Source organism: Amphimedon queenslandica, unplaced genomic scaffold (genome assembly GCF_000090795.2).
Source record: "Amphimedon queenslandica unplaced genomic scaffold, v1.1 AMPQUscaffold_12440, whole genome shotgun sequence".
Lineage (NCBI taxonomy): Eukaryota > Metazoa > Porifera > Demospongiae > Haplosclerida > Niphatidae > Amphimedon > Amphimedon queenslandica.
The window spans coordinates 1-17,341 of NW_003547323.1; the positions used below are offsets into that span (position 1 = coordinate 1).

Consider the following 17,341-nt stretch of genomic DNA (forward strand, 5'->3'; position numbering starts at 1 on the left):
TTCTATACAATTACTTTCTCATTTCTCTGCACAGGACAGCAATTGTAAATAGATGTAGTACTGTACAGAGGACTTATTGTTTATGCTTGGTGGTGTTTAGTTTTAAATTAAGCCATCTACAGAGTATATAATAATAATGAAATTAAATGCATGAAATTAATAATAATAATGATACTGTAGCTATAACAATTTTGATAGCTATAGCAATATTGAAAAAATAATAATGATAACTATATGTAAATACCTCGGTTGCTGCTTTTACAGCAGGAATAAACTTATTAAATAATATCAACCTTATTATTGGGTGAAAGTGTACACAAAAATAGAGACAAAATAGGGTAAATTTATTGACTGTTTAAATCATTAAATGGGATCCTTTCACATGTACATACATATAACTGCCTGTCTATATGATATTCTAACAAGTGAGGCTATACATAATTACTGTGAGTTGCTAGCAGTTTCTTTTTTTATGTGTCATTGTGTTTTTACTTTTCTTTGTCATCTCCTTTATCCTTCTCTGGAACATCTTCCAATTTCCCATCAAAATCTTCATCCATTTCAATACCTTTATCGTCTCCTTTTCTTCCTTCCTCATTCTGTGATTGATCAGTGCCATCCCCACCAGTTTCCTAACAAGGAAAAAGTAGTACTTTGAATACAGGAATTAGCTACAGTAACTGAACTTGTGTAAGCTAGTTATTTGTGCATAATAATGTGCATGCTCATACTAATGCATATAATTAAAATGACCAAAAGTATCCACTTTAGGTGCTAAATTTAAGATGCTAGATGGTACTGTTATGCTATCTACTTTTGATAGCCACACTGCTTTCACTCACCAGATTATTTCTGTCAATATTCTCACTGACATCATTAGCTCCTTCTCCTTCATCAAAACCACCAGCTTCTTGATCGACGAATTCTTCTCCTCCTTTAGTATCCTCCATTAGTTCAGGGGGCACACAAAAACCCTGCAAAACACAATTTAACGATAAATGCTAACAATTAAAAATTAGCAATAATAATAAGGTATTATACTATTAACATAAACATTGAAAATTAAATATTTTTACATTCAAGATTGATTGATAAACTATGTGTACATAGGCCATTAATGTTGTAGTTTCTAAAACTTTTGATGCATAAACAATAATCAACTCTACATGTAATCTCACACTATCACAAATAATACCTTTATCAATACATTGGTGTATATCTCTAATAGACAAGAGGTCATCTTTGATAGGGTCCTATGTACCAATGCATGTTCATAACAAACTCTTTCAAGTAAGGAGTGATACTTCTCCATAAATGGAATTAAAACTTCACTACTGCATGGAGCAGAACCACTTTCAAGTATTGTAATCAAACAGTTTATAACCTGAAAATTGATATAAGAAAACATGTCCTTAATAATATTATGTATACTCAGTATTAATATAATTGATATGTGTAATAATAATAATAATAATGATACAGAGTTCATTTGAATTAAAAAGAGAAAAACATGATTTTAAAATGGAGATTAAACATGACTACATGTACATGTATTATTATGTGTAACAAATTACAAAACTAACTTCGTTGGTATTGATTTCTTTTAAATTACTTAAGGAGAAATCACAAAGGAATTTATAAACAGGAAGCCCATCCTCATCCTCTTCACTTTTTCCCTTCATAACTTTCTCTTTTTCCATCACATGCTGAACACCAAGCAATAAAGGCTTGAGCATTGACTCGTAATCACATGTGACTGGAACAATCTGATTGGTCGATCCTACAACGTCAGCAGTCCAAGTACTAAATCCCTGGCATTTCAGTGAAATTTTGCTTTGTAGGTGTTTCATAAAACACAAAGAATCAAAGCTAAAAAATAAAAATAGATGATCGCTCAATTATCATTATGTTAATTACCATTCATTACATGTATACATTTAAAGGTTTACCTGTCATTATGTTTTCCTAGTATAGCATTCAAGTACTGGTTGACTGGGTCAGATACAAACTCTTGCAGTAGTGTGTATCCATTAGTGAGGAATAAGAGCTCATTTCTAGATAGAAAAATTAAAATAAATTATCAAAAATCTTCACCCAAGGCCATGCTTGTTGATCAGCTTAACCAGCCACACCCATGATAATGTATACTTAATAATTTTAAAACTAACCTTGTGATAAAATATAACTCATTTCTCTTCATACTCTTAGTGTACTCAATTGCAGTTTGGAGCTTATCCTCTAACACTTTGCTCCATTCTGAGAGCTTCTCTCCTTCCTTCTTCATAATAGAAGGCTCAGTCAATAGAGGAGGGAGGGATGAGGGAGGTAGAGGAATAAGAGAGACATCAATAACGTCTGGAATCATCTCAGATATCTCTTGACAGGCACTGATTCCTTCAATGCATTGTTGCAAGCAATCACAGAGACAAATCTATTGGAAATAATTAAACATAAGATAGCATTAAAATGCAAACATTGAGATGTAAGAACTTTAGTACATAGCATAAGCATTATGGTTAAAAATTATGCCAAAATCCTGTACTATAGTCCATGCTTTTTTCTGAAAAATGGCTAAAAAATGACCCTCAATTTTTATCAAATTTTCTAATACATATTGATGTCCTTATGCTATGTAGAAAGTTTGAGCTGATTCCGACTTAAATTTTTTAAGTTATAGCCATTTTTAAGAATATGCCAAAATCTGAAAATTACCCTGTACTATAGCCCATGCTTTTTCCTGAAAAATGGCTAAAAAATCATCCCCAATTTTTATTACATTTTCTGATACATATTGATGTCCTTATGCTATGTAGAAAGTTTGAGCTGATTCAAACTTAAATTGTTCAAGTTATGGCCATTTGTAAGAATATGTCAAAATCTGAAAATTACCCTGTACTATAGTCCATGCTTTTTTCTGAAAAATGGCTAAAAAATGACCCTCAATTTTTATTACATTTTCTGATACATATTGATGTCCTTATGCTATGTAGAAAGCTTGAGCTGATTCCGACTTAAATTTTTCAAGTTATAGCCATTTTTAAGAATATGCCAAAATCTGAAAATTACCCTGTACTATAGCCCATGCTTTTTCCTGAAAAATGGCTAAAAAATCATCCCCAATTTTTATTACATTTTCTGATACATATTGATGTCCTTATGCTATGTAGAAAGTTTGAGCTGATTCAAACTTAAATTGTTCAAGTTATGGCCATTTGTAAGAATATGTCAAAATCTGAAAATTACCCTGTACTATAGTCCATGCTTTTTTCTGAAAAATGGCTAAAAAATGACCCTCAATTTTTATTACATTTTCTGATACATATTGATGTCCTTATGCTATGTAGAAAGCTTGAGCTGATTCCGACTTAAATTTTTCAAGTTATAGCCATTTTTAAGAATATGCCAAAATCTGAAAATTACCCTGTACTATAGCCCATGCTTTTTCCTGAAAAATGGCTAAAAAATGACCCCCAATTTTTATTACATTTTCTGATACATATTGATGTCCTTATGCTATGTAGCAAGTTTGAGCTGATTCCGACTTAAATTGTTTGAGTTATGGCCATTTTTAAGAATATGCCAAAATTTGAAAATTACCCTGAATTATACATGTATATAGCCCATTCTATCATATGTGAACAATAAAACTTACCAGCCATTTTTTATACTCAGTAAGTGAAACAGCTACACAGTCTGAAGAAACTCTTAACCTTTCTAACAAATGACTATAAAAAATTAATAAAGACATTACAAGCATGCACAAATAGAGAAATCAAGCAGAAGTGACAATATTTATTTATTTACTAATTACTTGAATAAAAGCAGTTCTTTTTGTCCTTCATACAGTGTTTCTCTTTGCACACACAGTGCCTCCATCAACTGTACACAGTAGCCTCTTATCCATAATACATGTGTCATACTCAATTCCTATTACATAAATCCCTTGACTAATAATAATAAATGTGTGGCTCACTCACTTTTGATGGTGTTGCTAATGCAGAATTGAGTGCGGCAGATCTTAAAACACAACGGAAGAAATACAAGTTGCAGTCATTAATGAGGTGAGTGTCAAGTGCTTCTTTAATAAGAGATGGAGAAGTGAGGGATAGGAGCTGAAGGTTTTGATCTGATAATTCTTCACCTTTTCTATAAGACAAACCTATGAACATAAATAAGCATTATAAAGAGCTGTAATGTATGATTAGAAAACAAATATCATTCACACATGTACATACACATTTATTGCAGTAAAATAACAATGACTGGCAATAATACAGGTACATGTATCTTGAATTTTAGTTAATTTAAAAACACTATTAATCTCACCCATTGACTTCAAGGTCTTAAAAAGATCAGTGAATGCCCTTTTCCTTTTCATAAGTAGAAGCTTAATAGCTGCCTCTCTCTCTTCCTTACTCAACTACAAAAAGGAACAAAGTACATGTTAAAACTAGTTACTATTTACAGAAGTGGCTCAATACAAATGTATATACTGCTGTTATGTGTCACACTTTACTTTTGAAGGAATGTCATTGGATTGCAGTGAGTGATAGTCGCTAATGACAGACCCAGTGAACTCATCCAACTGTTCAGTCCATTGTAAGAGTAACTGGTTCCTCTTATATCTGTTCAATAACTGCCTCAGCCTATTGTAAGCATCAGTGCCACTCAGTGAGGAGTCTCCTTCACTTAATCTTAGAGTAAAATTAAACTAAAAGAAAAAAAGGATTAGTATTAGATTGCATATTATTTTAGCAAACTTAATTAAGTTTTAAAGGAAGAGACAATCCTGAAAAAAGCAGGTGTCCATAGTTATCAAGAATAAAATTTTATAACTCCTCATTAAAGAATATGGAAATAAAATTATGCTATATTATGCAAAGATAACTTCAAAAGAAAGCTGTGAACAGTTGCTAAATAGTAATAGCTCCAACCCACGATTGCCTCAAGTAGATATGTGAGTATAAAAACACAAGGAAAGCCTCCAGCCAATCAAGACTGTACTCACTAGGATAATTTCTGTAGTACATGTCCCACTGCTAGAAAACACTCTAGCAACAACACCAAGCCACGATGAAGAGATGTAGTTTCCTCCTCTGAGCGTGAAGCTGCCATTGGATCTGTCCTTGGTATTACACCAAGGCTGTATCCTTTGCATTGAGGAGCATTCCTTCATTCCTTTGTAAAGGAAAAGGAAGGAGGAGGAAACATCCAGAGTGGCATTAAAATTATTACTAATTTTAAAAATAATGTGAGCATCTAAAATTTTTTGAGCTGCAATGTGCCTCAATTTTCTACCCATTAACCATTGAACATTAAATACACCAACAAACATTATAAATTACCTCTCCATTAAATGTAGTAACTTTCTCATCCCTACTCTTAAGATGTGATACAAAACCTTCAAGCGCAGAATCACCTTCACTAGAATGAGATTTCTCTTTGATGCTACCGGTTGTTAAAACTGGTTTGACTGGTTGTGAGAGAACATCCTAACAATATAGATAATATTAATAATGACACAGACTATTATAATTACTAATATCAGTTACTTTATATTGCTTTATGTGTTTTGAGAGGGTGGCATGACTCCTCTCACTTTGCTGTTTTATGGACCAATAGTTCCCATCTTTCCATCTTAGTATCTTTAAATAATCCTATACACGTCACAATTCATGTACAATAGTAATTGTATCAATATTTACTTTTAGTCCAGTTTCTATTGGTTCAGAGAGCTGGTTAATATTGTCATTGACAGATTCCTCAAATTGAATATAGTACGTGTGTACATTAGATAGTATATGACTCAATGATGAGTTATCTGAAAGAAATAATATATAATTTAAAAAATGTTCTTAACTTAAATGCCAAAGATACTAAAAAATATAATGTAAATATAGCAACAATAAATTGAGTACAACTACATGCAAGTTTACATTTACAAACCTTCTTCCAATTGTAGACCAAAGCTTTCAATCATTCTCAGCCTGTTAGTGTAATCACCAATAGAGCTGGACTCAATGAACGACTGCAACAATGTAACAGCATCAGATTCTGACAGTCTCTCTTCATTTATTAAACCATACAAATAAAACCACCACTTGCAGCTCTGACTAATGAAATCATCTTTGCACATGCTTAGGAGATTAGACCAAGAACTATGGAATGAAGTAAATTTATATCAAAAATACATATTAAAAAGAATTATGATTTACTCACTTAAGTTCTAGTCGTCTCCATTCTAATACAAGTTCAGTGAGAGCTGAGAGCTGAGTGGAGATAGATAGTCTAGAGCAAGCATACCCTTCCCAATCCTATTAATTCAAAAGAGAAGACAATATAAAATTGATTCATAAATTTTATCATTACTTGTGATTTTTTCAAAACATTTTCAAGTCCAGCCAATATCTTCATTAAGGGACTGAGTAGATCAAGAGAAAGAACTTGATCGACGGCAAATAATATCTGGAGAATGAGGGGGAGAGAGAAGAAGGTTAAGAAAACAAAAAAGAAAATGTTCCTAACTTGTTTCAGAAGAGGATAATCAGGTAATTCAACCAGTACTTCCCTGACTCTTTCCTTCAATTTGATCAATACAACACGAGCTCTCCTGGCCTCACTGACCAATGGATCACAATATATTATAAACGACCTATGACCATTAACATAAAAAATGCAAACATGTACATGCTTAACAAAATATACTTAGAAGGCAAAATATTTTAACAGGCTTATTACAGTACAAATATAACCTCACTAATTATTCTAAATGGAAAGTGACTCACTTATTTCTTTGTTCATTGGTAGATACAGCTTTGAGTACAGAGTGAACTGCTCTAGCTTGACCAATGACAAAAGAAGCATCAGACTCTTTTCTTGTGCTAGCATGAACCTGTCCCCTCCACATCTCACTGGCTAGACTAACAGCTGAAAGACTTGGAGTAGATTGAAAAGGAAGAGAAAGTGGGGAAGGTGAGGATAAGGAATAATGGATGCTTTCTTTATAGCAGAGGAGTTCATGTAGCTCCTTTACTAATCTCATTTGAGTTTCGTTCATTTGATACGAAGCAATGCCATCTGATTTCTTGATCTCGGCTGATTCTGAATCAGTGTGGTTGGGTGTTGTAATATCAGTATCAGGGGAAGACAAAAAATAAGAGTCATAGTTTGAAAATAAAGAGTTTATCTCTTTTGTTTCCTGTTCCTCCTCATCAGTGATAGTGCAAGTAATCGGTTTATATTTATAAATACTTTCCTCCTCAATTTGTCTTTGTCTCTCTCTTGCATCAGCCTCTTTCCATAGAAGGTAACAAAAATTAACTACATTAACAAAAATCCCTGAATTTTTGATGCCAATTTTTGATTTAGTTAACAAAGAGAGCGACATTTCCACAGCAACTGTGATTAATCTATGATAAAAATATTTAATAAATGAGTTTTAAATGCAGCAATACTTTAATGAAGTGCTCCAGTCATTATTTCTCTTGTGACAATACTCTAATATTTGTTTAATTCGTTCCTGTTCTCCCAAACCACGAGACTCATTCCAGTACGGGAACCTGACAAGCATACCAACACACCCACTCTAACAGGAATAAACAATGATAATAATAAAAATAAAAGTTTCAATTTACCTGTAGTCTCAATGAATTCCTAGCATCAGCCAAATCCTTTATTCCTTTACAAAGCTACACAATAATAGTAGTACTTAATACGTTATTATTAATAAAATACTATCACTCACTAATGTTAGCCCAGCAATGAAAGGTTGCACTAGATCAATGTATGGAGTGTAGTTCTCTCTCAATCGTTTAATAGCTGAATACATGCTTTCAAGCCAAGCCTCTCTCTCAAAATCACCACTCTCTAGAACTTGGTGAATTTTCCCAGGAAAAACAAGAGTCTGGATTACTCTACTAGCTTCTTCAGTAAGATCACTGTACTGTAAAAATTAAAAATAATATTAAGTGTAAAAATTTTAATTCATATAAATGCTAGAAAAATAAATAATCAAAAATGGAGACTATCTTACTCTTTCTGTATGAAATCTTTTGAGAATATTTTGCCTCTTATTAAGTTCTGTAGTCCAATGACTGGCAGAATTCATTTTAGAAGACACATACTGATGAGGAGTGGACTGGGACTGATGGATATAGAGCTGGTCCTGTACACCATGGGCTACAGCATTCATGTAAGATTGAAATGATTCTATAAATGAATTATTCATAGTGACCTATAACAGAAAAGGATAGATATTAAATGGTAAAATACATAGCCAGTACTTACTAGTAGTTCCAGGTATTCGTTAGTGCTATTATCCATTACTAGTGGATCAACTGCTGATACTGGAGCTAATAAATGAACCAGACCTTCACCAATAGCTACTCTAGCAGTCTCTACTGCTTCTCTTGTCCCTCTACCACCAGATTCTAAAGCTACTGATGCTGATGATAATGAAGTAAAAAAGTGGCTCCAAGCAACTCCAGAGATTTCATTCCTCTCCAATAATGAGAGAAAGAGTTCTGACACAGCTGTAGCTCTATTAGTTAGGCTGTGAGTTGTGTCACTAAGCACTGTATTGATATCAAACTGATCCTTAATGACTGACTGAAGGGATAGGAGTATCCTATTCAACACATCTTTAAGCACTTGAATCTCTTGTTCACTATTAAAAAAAGAGAAAAAATAATATCATTAATCAAAATTACTCTGCCACTGTAAATTCATGCTCTTGCTAACCATTTTGTGCTCTGAGATTTTTCAGTGAAACACTTCATAAACAGAAATTGCAGTAATACATGCAATTCAGAGCATTTCTTATCAAAATTCTGAACAGTGATTGAAGTGCTAGACCCATCACCAGGAAACTCCTCATCATTAGAAGAGAGGAGAGAGAAGGTTAGATCCGATAATGACTCGCTCACAATAAAGGAAGAAGATAATGAAAGGTTTGTGTCAGTAGAAAGCAGCTCTAACCATTCAGTAAAATTCTACCAAAAGTGAAAGTGACATTAATAATTGATTTAGATTTAATCAAACCAGTTTAATTAATACAATATATAAGGGACAAGTACCACTAAGTATACCTTTGCTTCATTAGTGGCATCAGGGATACATAGGAGTGAATGCAGTGACCACTGTGGTACCCGAAGACAATATCTTATGAATGACCTTTTCTTCTCTGCTAATGACTCAGCATCATAGCTGGTAGAGACTGCCAGAAATAGATCAGGTATTGCATTTAAAGCCAGTCTCACAACATCAGGAACAAGACTAGAAGAAGGTTGACTGTTAGGTATACTAGTCAAAAGTTCCTCTAATTTCAAGCAAGCTTCTTTATCTTGTTCTTCATTATTGCTACCACTGCAATGATACTCTGTCATTAGCTGGAGGATAGAGCTACGATTAGTAGTATCATCAAGGATATGAAGAGGAGGAGATGATGAATGTTGTTTATTGGTAGCAGATAAAAGAAGATCCTACATGTATAAAATACAATTAAAATAATCACTAAATGCATGCATGTGAGTATGTGTGTACTAAAACATGGGGATAAAAATTTAATTCTATGCTTGATGATATCAAAAATTAAGATGAGCAGCTATCACTTTCACCATTTCTTTCTTCTCTTCCTCTTACCATCAAATTAATTTGCATGAGTGAAGCAGGAGGTAATGGTGAACCTAGTCCTTTCCTAAACAACTGAATACAATGAGCATCTACTGAATTTAACTGATCCAATACAGCACAAGACTCAAGAAGACTGGCAACACTAAGAGAAATAAATACTTCTCTACTTTATATGAAATATTATCATACTTGTTGCTTGGTTCATATTCTGCAAAGGTGATTTTCTTTAGTAGCGACCAGCTAACAGCAAGCTTTGGGACAGACCAGTCAGGAGTGTGACAAGTGAATACGAATAACCTCAAGCAATCAATAGCTCTATCTGACTATAGGGAGGAGGTGAATCATGTAAAATGAATCATTACAGATTAATTTTTTACCAGTATTTTATCACTAGATCTACATTGTAATTCAGTCAAAAACGTATCTAAAAACTCTTTTAGCTTTATTATAGTCTTCCGATCAATCACAGACCCACCTGATTGACATAAAACAAGTCAATGAAAAATACTCAAAAATATTAGTATTTACTTGATACTGAGCTCCTGTTAACTGATTGAAATAGACTAGGGGCAGTAGACCATTCATTGTTCATGCAAATACTCAATCTTTTATGAGTATAATACAATAACTTGGAATCAACAACGCCATCAAAACTACAATAAAATAATTAATATAATATCTAAATTTTATTATTTTAATTAAAAGCTCACTAATCTGTTTCTTTATTTGGTTGTACTCCATGTAGTGCCTCATTAATTTTATAATTAAAATGAGACTGATAGTCTTTACCTAAATATAGTAACACAATAATCATTACATCACCGTAATTCGTTACCTAATATAAACATTAAATGTAATGAGATTCTTCTAGTTGCACTCTTAAAGTCGTCATCGGAAAGTACATCTGCTGTTGCCATGACAACACACTGAAGTAAAGGGGTGTGGCTAATATTATCAGCCAATTTAATGAGAGCATTGTAACGTGGCAGTACATCAGACGCTGACGACAAATCAATGAATAGCCTTAAATGAGCTTGCAATGATAATAAATCCTAAAAATAAAAGTTGATTGATTTACAATAATTTGATAGATAGGCTACATTGATTATGCAGGCACAGATTAAAATTACTAATATACTAACATTATATATAGACTTACATTAATGGTGGTATGTCTTGTATTAAGAGAATTAATGAATTGTATGAGGATGTAGTGAAGATCTCTTTTAACCAGTGCAGTGACTGGATCAGACATGAGGGACTTAACACTCATTGAGTAAGAGAGTGAAGATAAATCACAGTGAAGAGATTCAATATCCTATGATAAGAGAAGTAATAAGTTAATAAGAAGAAAGCATAAAAGAGGGAAAGAGAGGGAGAAAAAGTAAAAGACATTTAAGGAGATAAAACCTTTGGTAATATTGAGATTTCTATTCCTCTGTTCCTCATTGCTCTTGATATTTCACCATGGACAGGATCCATTGTCAAAAACAACCTATAAAAAACAATATAAAAGTAAGCACAGGCATCAATGACTCTTAGTGTCTCTTACCTAAAGTCTTTATGTGGTTTAACAGTTGGTACAGTGCCATCAATGACTCCTCTCTCATCAATAGACAATGCTCCATTAGGCTCCAGTAATGGATTCAATCTATCCAACACTGATGGGCTGAAAAATAAATAAAAAGCAGTAAATACATTTTTCAAGTTGCTTAAGATTAGTAATGGCAACAAAATTTAAATGTCATAATAATAATATTAAAAATTTTTGTAATAGTAATTTAATGTACATAGCTTGGTCCTATCCTTACCTGCAGAAGTTAGCTTGAGTAACAAGTAGCCAGTATCCATGAGTGAGAGCTGTTATCAGTATACTATTGACCCACTCAAACTGACCTGAGGTAGACCCACCACACACTTTAACACACAAACTATCACAAGAACACAATAAGTCTTGAAAATCTAGAGAGAAGAAAGAATTTAGTATAATTACTATATACAATGTACCTGAGAATAATTCAGACTCATTTTGCAAGGAAGATGAAACAATATTTAAAGTTGATTCCACTACTTCTTTCAATTCTAGGCATCTTTCCTTCAAAACGCTTCCTTCTAAAATGATATGATAATTAAAAATACACATAAAATACAACCCATACAATAAGGACTTTGTGTACAACTAGTTTACCTTTATTATTAATTAATGTTAATGAGCTCCTTAATTCATCTATTTGTAGATTATAATTTCCTTTATTTATGGTCCTCAAACATGTCAACAAGTAGTCACACCTACTCACCAAATTACTCAACTCCCTCTCATAATTGACCTAAGATAAAATAAACATACGTGTACCTCATATACAGGTTTTTTGAATTAGTGCTTATGCAGCTTCATCATGTTACTGGATTGTGAAAGTAGCTCAAATGTGGGCAAAAGGCCTTTGGTCAAATTTCGCCAAAAATGGTAAGGAGAGATTTGTCAATTTTCATAATTTTATCTGATGCATATACATGTTCTTATGTTGTGTAGAAAATTTGAGATGATTCCAATCAAAATTAGATTTTTTATGAATTTTTAAAGTTGTTCCAAATGCCACCTATTTTTTCATACATGTACCTGCTCAAATCCTCCCATGAGTTCACTAGTGTCTGTGCTAGTGTTCATGTGATACTCTAACAGCTTATGTCCAGTTAATGTGGAGAGTATACGAACGAGTGAGCTCTTGCCACTACCTCCTTCACCAACCTAAAAGTAAAAAGACACAATCTCTTAGTTTTTACACAATTTATATTAATTCCCTATATATTCTTATCGCCCATTTCCTTCTATCTTTAATTTTAAAATATATAGATACATTTCTTACATACATTGTACATGTATCTCTCCTTTTGTCTCCATCATTCCCTCATCTATCTTATCTACCTCAATCCCCCAGTCTTAAAGCATAATACAATATCAGTTACTCAGTCACTGACTAGTATTGTCATCCAGTTCATTGTAGTGTTCCTAAGCAGGACGTCTAGTAGGTGGGTTTGGGATGGGAGTATTTTCAAATGCTCAGAAATATCATCGTAACGATAGTAACCTCTTTTAGCTAATGTACCTCCAATCTAAAACAAAAGAAATCACAATCAAATATTTCTCTCTGTCTTTCTTACTTGTAGAACATCATCTGATAAGTGTAATAGTCCACCTGGTGCTATACTCTCTTCATTAAAACACTCCACATACAAGCCTTCAACCTATAATCAATAAAACAATCTATTAATAGCTCACAATATCAATATGTAATTACTATTGTTACTAAATATAGTACAAAAAGTTAAAAATAGCATATACTTTATTTCTCATTTCCTTATTCCTCAGACGGTAAGTATACAATAGTCTCATAGATTCAGCAGGTGAAGAATGAATTGGTTGGTTCTTATTAATGACTTCACTCCATCTCAGTATGTCACGTAAATTAAACTCCCACAATGAGCTGGGCCCACAGTACTCATGTACCTAGTAAAAATTTTAAAATTTAAAAAATAATTAAAAATTGTTAAAATCTTAATTATTGTGCATGCATTCTAAAAATACACATACATGTACATGAAATAGAATTTATTATTACATTGTACCTTATTATTGAATCTGACCATTCTTTGTACAGTCTCTTTATCCATATCAGGATAAATTGAACAAGTGATGAAAACTAGATCACTATCAGACATTGGCTCCAAATAAACCTATTGCCATGGTAAAAAGGTCACATGACAATACCCAATAGTGTATACCTGAGTGAAGCGATTAACGAAGGACAGTGGGAGTCCCTTCCTCCCTCCACCCTGTGTGACAGGGTTCTGACAGGCAAAGAGACGAGTGCAACAAGGAACATGGAATGTCTTTGAAAGCTCAGGAATATACAACTATCAATTATTATTATTATTATCATAAATTAGTATTAGAAATTTAACTAACTTCTCCTCTGTGGTCCAGGACAGCGTTGAGTCCTTCTAGTACAGACTGTGAAGCAAGGTTCATCTGTAATAATGCACATATAAATTGTCATGCTAGTGTTATGCATAAAGGTCACAATTAAGATGGTAATGGCTACTTATTTTGTGATTATTAGTTATTGTTTTATTAAACGTTAAACTATTAGCTGCAACTACTTGTGATAATGTTCACAATCAATAAAAAATAAATAGTTAATACACTATAATTCTGTCATTGCCTGTGTCACAAATATAAAGACGACCATCTTTATCAAACGTTATTCCACCCTCTATGTCTTTAAACTGATTTTCACCAGTGCCTTTCTCTCCAAAACTACGAACAAAATCACCATCACTAGTGAAGATTGAGACACAATTTTTGCCATATTCACTAACATATACTAACCCAGCATTGTCTACTGCAATACCTGATGGCCTATTTAGCTGACCAGCATTGCTTCCAAATTTAGTCAAGTATTTGCCATCATGAGTAAATTTTTGAATACGATGATTCCAATCAGTAACATACACAAAACCTTCATTGTCAATAGCAACATCATGAGGAGTATTAAATTCTCCATTGCCTGCTCCTTTTTTACCAAACAAACCAAAAAATGTTAAATCACAATTAAAAATTTGAATCCGATGATTGCTTGTATCAGCAATATAAACTAATTTTTTTGCACGTGAAATAGCAATGCCTCGAGGATAGTTCAACTGCATGGGCCCACAGCCAGCACATCCAAATGAAGTAACATACTGACCATCCATGCTTATTCTCTGTATCCTGTGATTGTTATAATCAGCAACAATAATACAGCAATCATCAGTAATGGCTATTCCATAGCTACCATTAAATATAATATTATTAATTTCATTACCAAATGACAATTTCCCTTCATTGCCTAGTATACTAACAACACTAGCACTATATTCTGATACTATAACACGACCATCATCACTTACAGCAACACCACAGGGTCTTTGAACATCACCTATTGTACGAATGGGAGTAATAACTTGCTCAATGTAAGGATTGAATGGTATCGTAAATGAAGAAGGTGTCTTCAATTGAATGCCAAGAGCTTTTATGCAAACTTGATGACGTCCTCTAATAACAGGAGTGCATATAACCTGGTATACTCTTGGTTTATCAGTAGGGATCACTCTAGCATCAATAACTTGAGAATGCTTGGTAGTAGTATTAGCACTAGCAGGCTCAATACTGAGTGAAATAGAAGAGGCTGGTAGATCTAAATGCAATTCATGGTTAGGTAATTCTATTGATAGCTCAAACGATATTGCTCTTTCTTCTGGCATATGCTTAATGGTGGCTATCTCCTTTACTTTACACTCTTCCAGTCCAGCACGAGATACTACACTACCAACATGATGACTGATGGATTCCTTGCTGCCAATAAATTGTATATCAGCTTTCTCTACTGGTTCTAACTCTTTTATCTCGTGTGAGGTATTGAGACTCTCTTTCTTCTGCTTCTCAAGCATTTGTAGCTTTCTATCTATAATCTCATCAACTTCGCTAATAAACTTATCTTCAAGACTGCTCGTTAGACTTTTGAGGAAAGATCTTATCTCTTCTTTTACTGCTTCTCCTTGCTCTCTTATCTCAGCCTCTCTTCCACTGATGGCAGATAGAATAGGACTAACATGTGAAGTTACTTTTTCCTCAGCTTCTTCCTCGATCATTGATTCAGTAGGTGCCTTCAATGCTTCTTCTAGCCCCAGAATAGCATGTGTAGCAAACTCAGACCATTTTTTGTGTGCGTCAATACAATCATTGCAGAGAGTTTTATTGCAATCTTTACAATAACTTGCTGCACTTGCAATGAAGCAGTTACCACAGTGTATCCCTTCAGACTCCTTCATGCTATCGTAAACATCTCTTAACTCGTTTAGTTTGGGCGTGACAGAGAATTTAGATTCAACCTCATCAAGACTGCTCAGCTCAATCGGTTCAGCATCACAGGAAGGACACTGCACAGAATACAAAACCTTCTGTACTTCTCTGACTTCTATACAGTTCTGGCAGAATGAATGATGACAAGGAAGGATCCTAGGACTAGTGTAGAGGCCATGACACTTGGCACAGGTTAACTGCTCCTTGAGTTTAAGAAGAAAGGGATTTGTCTTTAATGCCATGAGTATAAAGCAACTGATAAAGCAAGATATAGAAATAGGAAAAACTGCTTCAGGATTCACACCTTCTATGTAATAGCCCACACCCAATGGGAATTACTATGAATATCAACATATACTGTATCAGGGCTGAAGTTATTACTATAATAGGAATGTTTTGACAATTATAGTCTCTAGTCCTAATAGTCAGTGCCAACTTAATTAGTTAAAATAGCTATCAATCACTGTACATGTACATGTTTAAAAATCTCTCCTCTTCTTCAATGATTTACCTAGGTTACTCTATTTTTATACGACCATAACCCTCTCACTCTCTCTCCCTAACTTCATCCAGTAGTATCCATTCTCCGGATCTCAATGCTTTTAGAAAAGGTCCGTCCCTCCACTCAAACTTGATGCCATTGATACCTTCAACTGGGAGATCAGAACCAAACAAATCACTAACATCCTTTAAAATAGAGACCAGTAATATCAAAAACCAAGTCGTACGTGTGTCTTACAGTATGTTCTGAGAGATTAATCCTAGTGATTGAGTGACCAGAAGCAGCTGCTAAAGCTGATACTAGACTGGTCTTACCAACCCCTGGAGCTCCTTCGAGCATTATTGGTCTCTTTAGTTGTAATCCTCTCAGCAATCGATACAAATTATTACACGGGCCATTAGCATTGAAACAATACTGGTCACTGTCCTTAATATTCAATGAGCCTACACATACATTAAATTAATATTTTATAATGCAAATAGTAATCAATATTATAATTACAAAAAATTCAAATTCACCTGATTCAATGAGAAATGGGGCTATACCGAAAGTTCCTTCCCTCTTCACTATCTCTTGGTTCATAGCATTATTGCTATTAGTTTCATTCGCTAGTTCTTGTAAGTAGTTTATACATGCATCTCTTAGTCCGATCTGTTCACATGATCCACCACAACCTAGCGAGTCTATGAATATCATTATAGCTCCGTTGATGAAGGCAGAAGAAGGTGAAAGGGGAGGGGCAACTTTGTTCATAAACTCCACCCACAATAACACGTCCCTCACTGTTACAGTAAATCTATTGTATGTACGAGAAAAACATTACCACTTAAAACATGTGACAAAAATTTAAACATTTTAATTAACTCATGACATTTATTTTAGGGTTATAATTAATAACCCATTCAAAAATTGTAAAAAAGACTAAAACTGAACTGCAAGAAGCTATATTCAGCAGAGGACTATATGCAGTGTTTTTTGTAAAATCTATCATGGGTTGGATGATTGTGGTTATAACTTATGTACTTGTATAAACTGTAATTACATGTACATGTACAATGTACTATAGAAATTTATTTTTGCTTATTGTCAAATACATGATCATTTCAATTACATATCCAAATATGGAATTAAAAAAAATAATAATAATGAACAGCTTCATAATATATTTTTAACATATATTTTATACCTTGAGGATATTATTTGAGTTTTGAGCCATTTCATAAAATCAACCATAAGTCTACTCCAAGGGGGCCCACCTAAATCCAATCAGATATGGTCAATTATATTATTATTACTATTATTATGACTAC

At 33.5% G+C, this 17,341-nt stretch overlaps 2 protein-coding genes across 2 annotated transcripts in view; both read right to left on the reverse strand.

Annotated features, from left to right (window-relative positions):
- Nucleotides 1–424: 424 nt before the first annotated feature.
- Nucleotides 425–17,341, reverse strand: part of LOC100634746 (midasin-like) — a 19,476-nt gene continuing 2,559 nt past the window's right edge. The window contains exons 9-57 of the mRNA XM_020004034.1: nt 17,218–17,287; nt 16,550–16,827; nt 16,269–16,474; nt 16,094–16,216; nt 13,595–13,657; nt 13,411–13,542; nt 13,255–13,362; nt 12,971–13,135; nt 12,790–12,873; nt 12,607–12,741; nt 12,248–12,376; nt 11,819–11,957; nt 11,638–11,742; nt 11,442–11,592; nt 11,183–11,299; nt 11,041–11,125; nt 10,790–10,948; nt 10,466–10,682; nt 10,341–10,419; nt 10,159–10,283; nt 10,008–10,105; nt 9,820–9,953; nt 9,640–9,772; nt 9,087–9,479; nt 8,740–8,990; nt 8,287–8,665; nt 8,033–8,233; nt 7,745–7,942; nt 7,635–7,688; nt 7,455–7,585; nt 6,786–7,409; nt 6,526–6,652; nt 6,370–6,465; nt 6,220–6,314; nt 5,947–6,158; nt 5,706–5,821; nt 5,553–5,657; nt 5,346–5,492; nt 4,517–4,711; nt 4,327–4,420; nt 3,978–4,159; nt 3,812–3,927; nt 3,653–3,725; nt 2,169–2,431; nt 1,950–2,054; nt 1,584–1,869; nt 1,196–1,384; nt 843–974; nt 425–632 (exon numbers count right to left, since the gene is read on the reverse strand). Of these exons, the coding sequence (XP_019859593.1) occupies nt 489–632; nt 843–974; nt 1,196–1,384; nt 1,584–1,869; nt 1,950–2,054; nt 2,169–2,431; nt 3,653–3,725; nt 3,812–3,927; nt 3,978–4,159; nt 4,327–4,420; nt 4,517–4,711; nt 5,346–5,492; nt 5,553–5,657; nt 5,706–5,821; nt 5,947–6,158; nt 6,220–6,314; nt 6,370–6,465; nt 6,526–6,652; nt 6,786–7,409; nt 7,455–7,585; nt 7,635–7,688; nt 7,745–7,942; nt 8,033–8,233; nt 8,287–8,665; nt 8,740–8,990; nt 9,087–9,479; nt 9,640–9,772; nt 9,820–9,953; nt 10,008–10,105; nt 10,159–10,283; nt 10,341–10,419; nt 10,466–10,682; nt 10,790–10,948; nt 11,041–11,125; nt 11,183–11,299; nt 11,442–11,592; nt 11,638–11,742; nt 11,819–11,957; nt 12,248–12,376; nt 12,607–12,741; nt 12,790–12,873; nt 12,971–13,135; nt 13,255–13,362; nt 13,411–13,542; nt 13,595–13,657; nt 16,094–16,216; nt 16,269–16,474; nt 16,550–16,827; nt 17,218–17,287 (7,943 nt within the window). The 3' untranslated portion in view covers nt 425–488. The remainder of the gene's footprint in view (nt 633–842; nt 975–1,195; nt 1,385–1,583; nt 1,870–1,949; nt 2,055–2,168; nt 2,432–3,652; nt 3,726–3,811; nt 3,928–3,977; nt 4,160–4,326; nt 4,421–4,516; nt 4,712–5,345; nt 5,493–5,552; nt 5,658–5,705; nt 5,822–5,946; nt 6,159–6,219; nt 6,315–6,369; nt 6,466–6,525; nt 6,653–6,785; nt 7,410–7,454; nt 7,586–7,634; nt 7,689–7,744; nt 7,943–8,032; nt 8,234–8,286; nt 8,666–8,739; nt 8,991–9,086; nt 9,480–9,639; nt 9,773–9,819; nt 9,954–10,007; nt 10,106–10,158; nt 10,284–10,340; nt 10,420–10,465; nt 10,683–10,789; nt 10,949–11,040; nt 11,126–11,182; nt 11,300–11,441; nt 11,593–11,637; nt 11,743–11,818; nt 11,958–12,247; nt 12,377–12,606; nt 12,742–12,789; nt 12,874–12,970; nt 13,136–13,254; nt 13,363–13,410; nt 13,543–13,594; nt 13,658–16,093; nt 16,217–16,268; nt 16,475–16,549; nt 16,828–17,217; nt 17,288–17,341) is intronic.
- On the reverse strand, nt 13,783–16,034 carry LOC109587815 (E3 ubiquitin-protein ligase TRIM71-like). Its single transcript, XM_020004035.1, has one exon. The coding sequence runs from the start codon at nt 15,769–15,771 to the stop codon at nt 13,825–13,827; it is 1,947 nt and encodes a 648-aa protein (XP_019859594.1). The 5' UTR covers nt 15,772–16,034; the 3' UTR covers nt 13,783–13,824.

Coding starts and splice junctions, on each gene's coding strand:
- LOC109587815 (XM_020004035.1), bottom strand. CDS start 15,771: ATGGCATTAAAGACAAATCCCTTTCTTCTTAAACTCAAGGAGCAGTTA.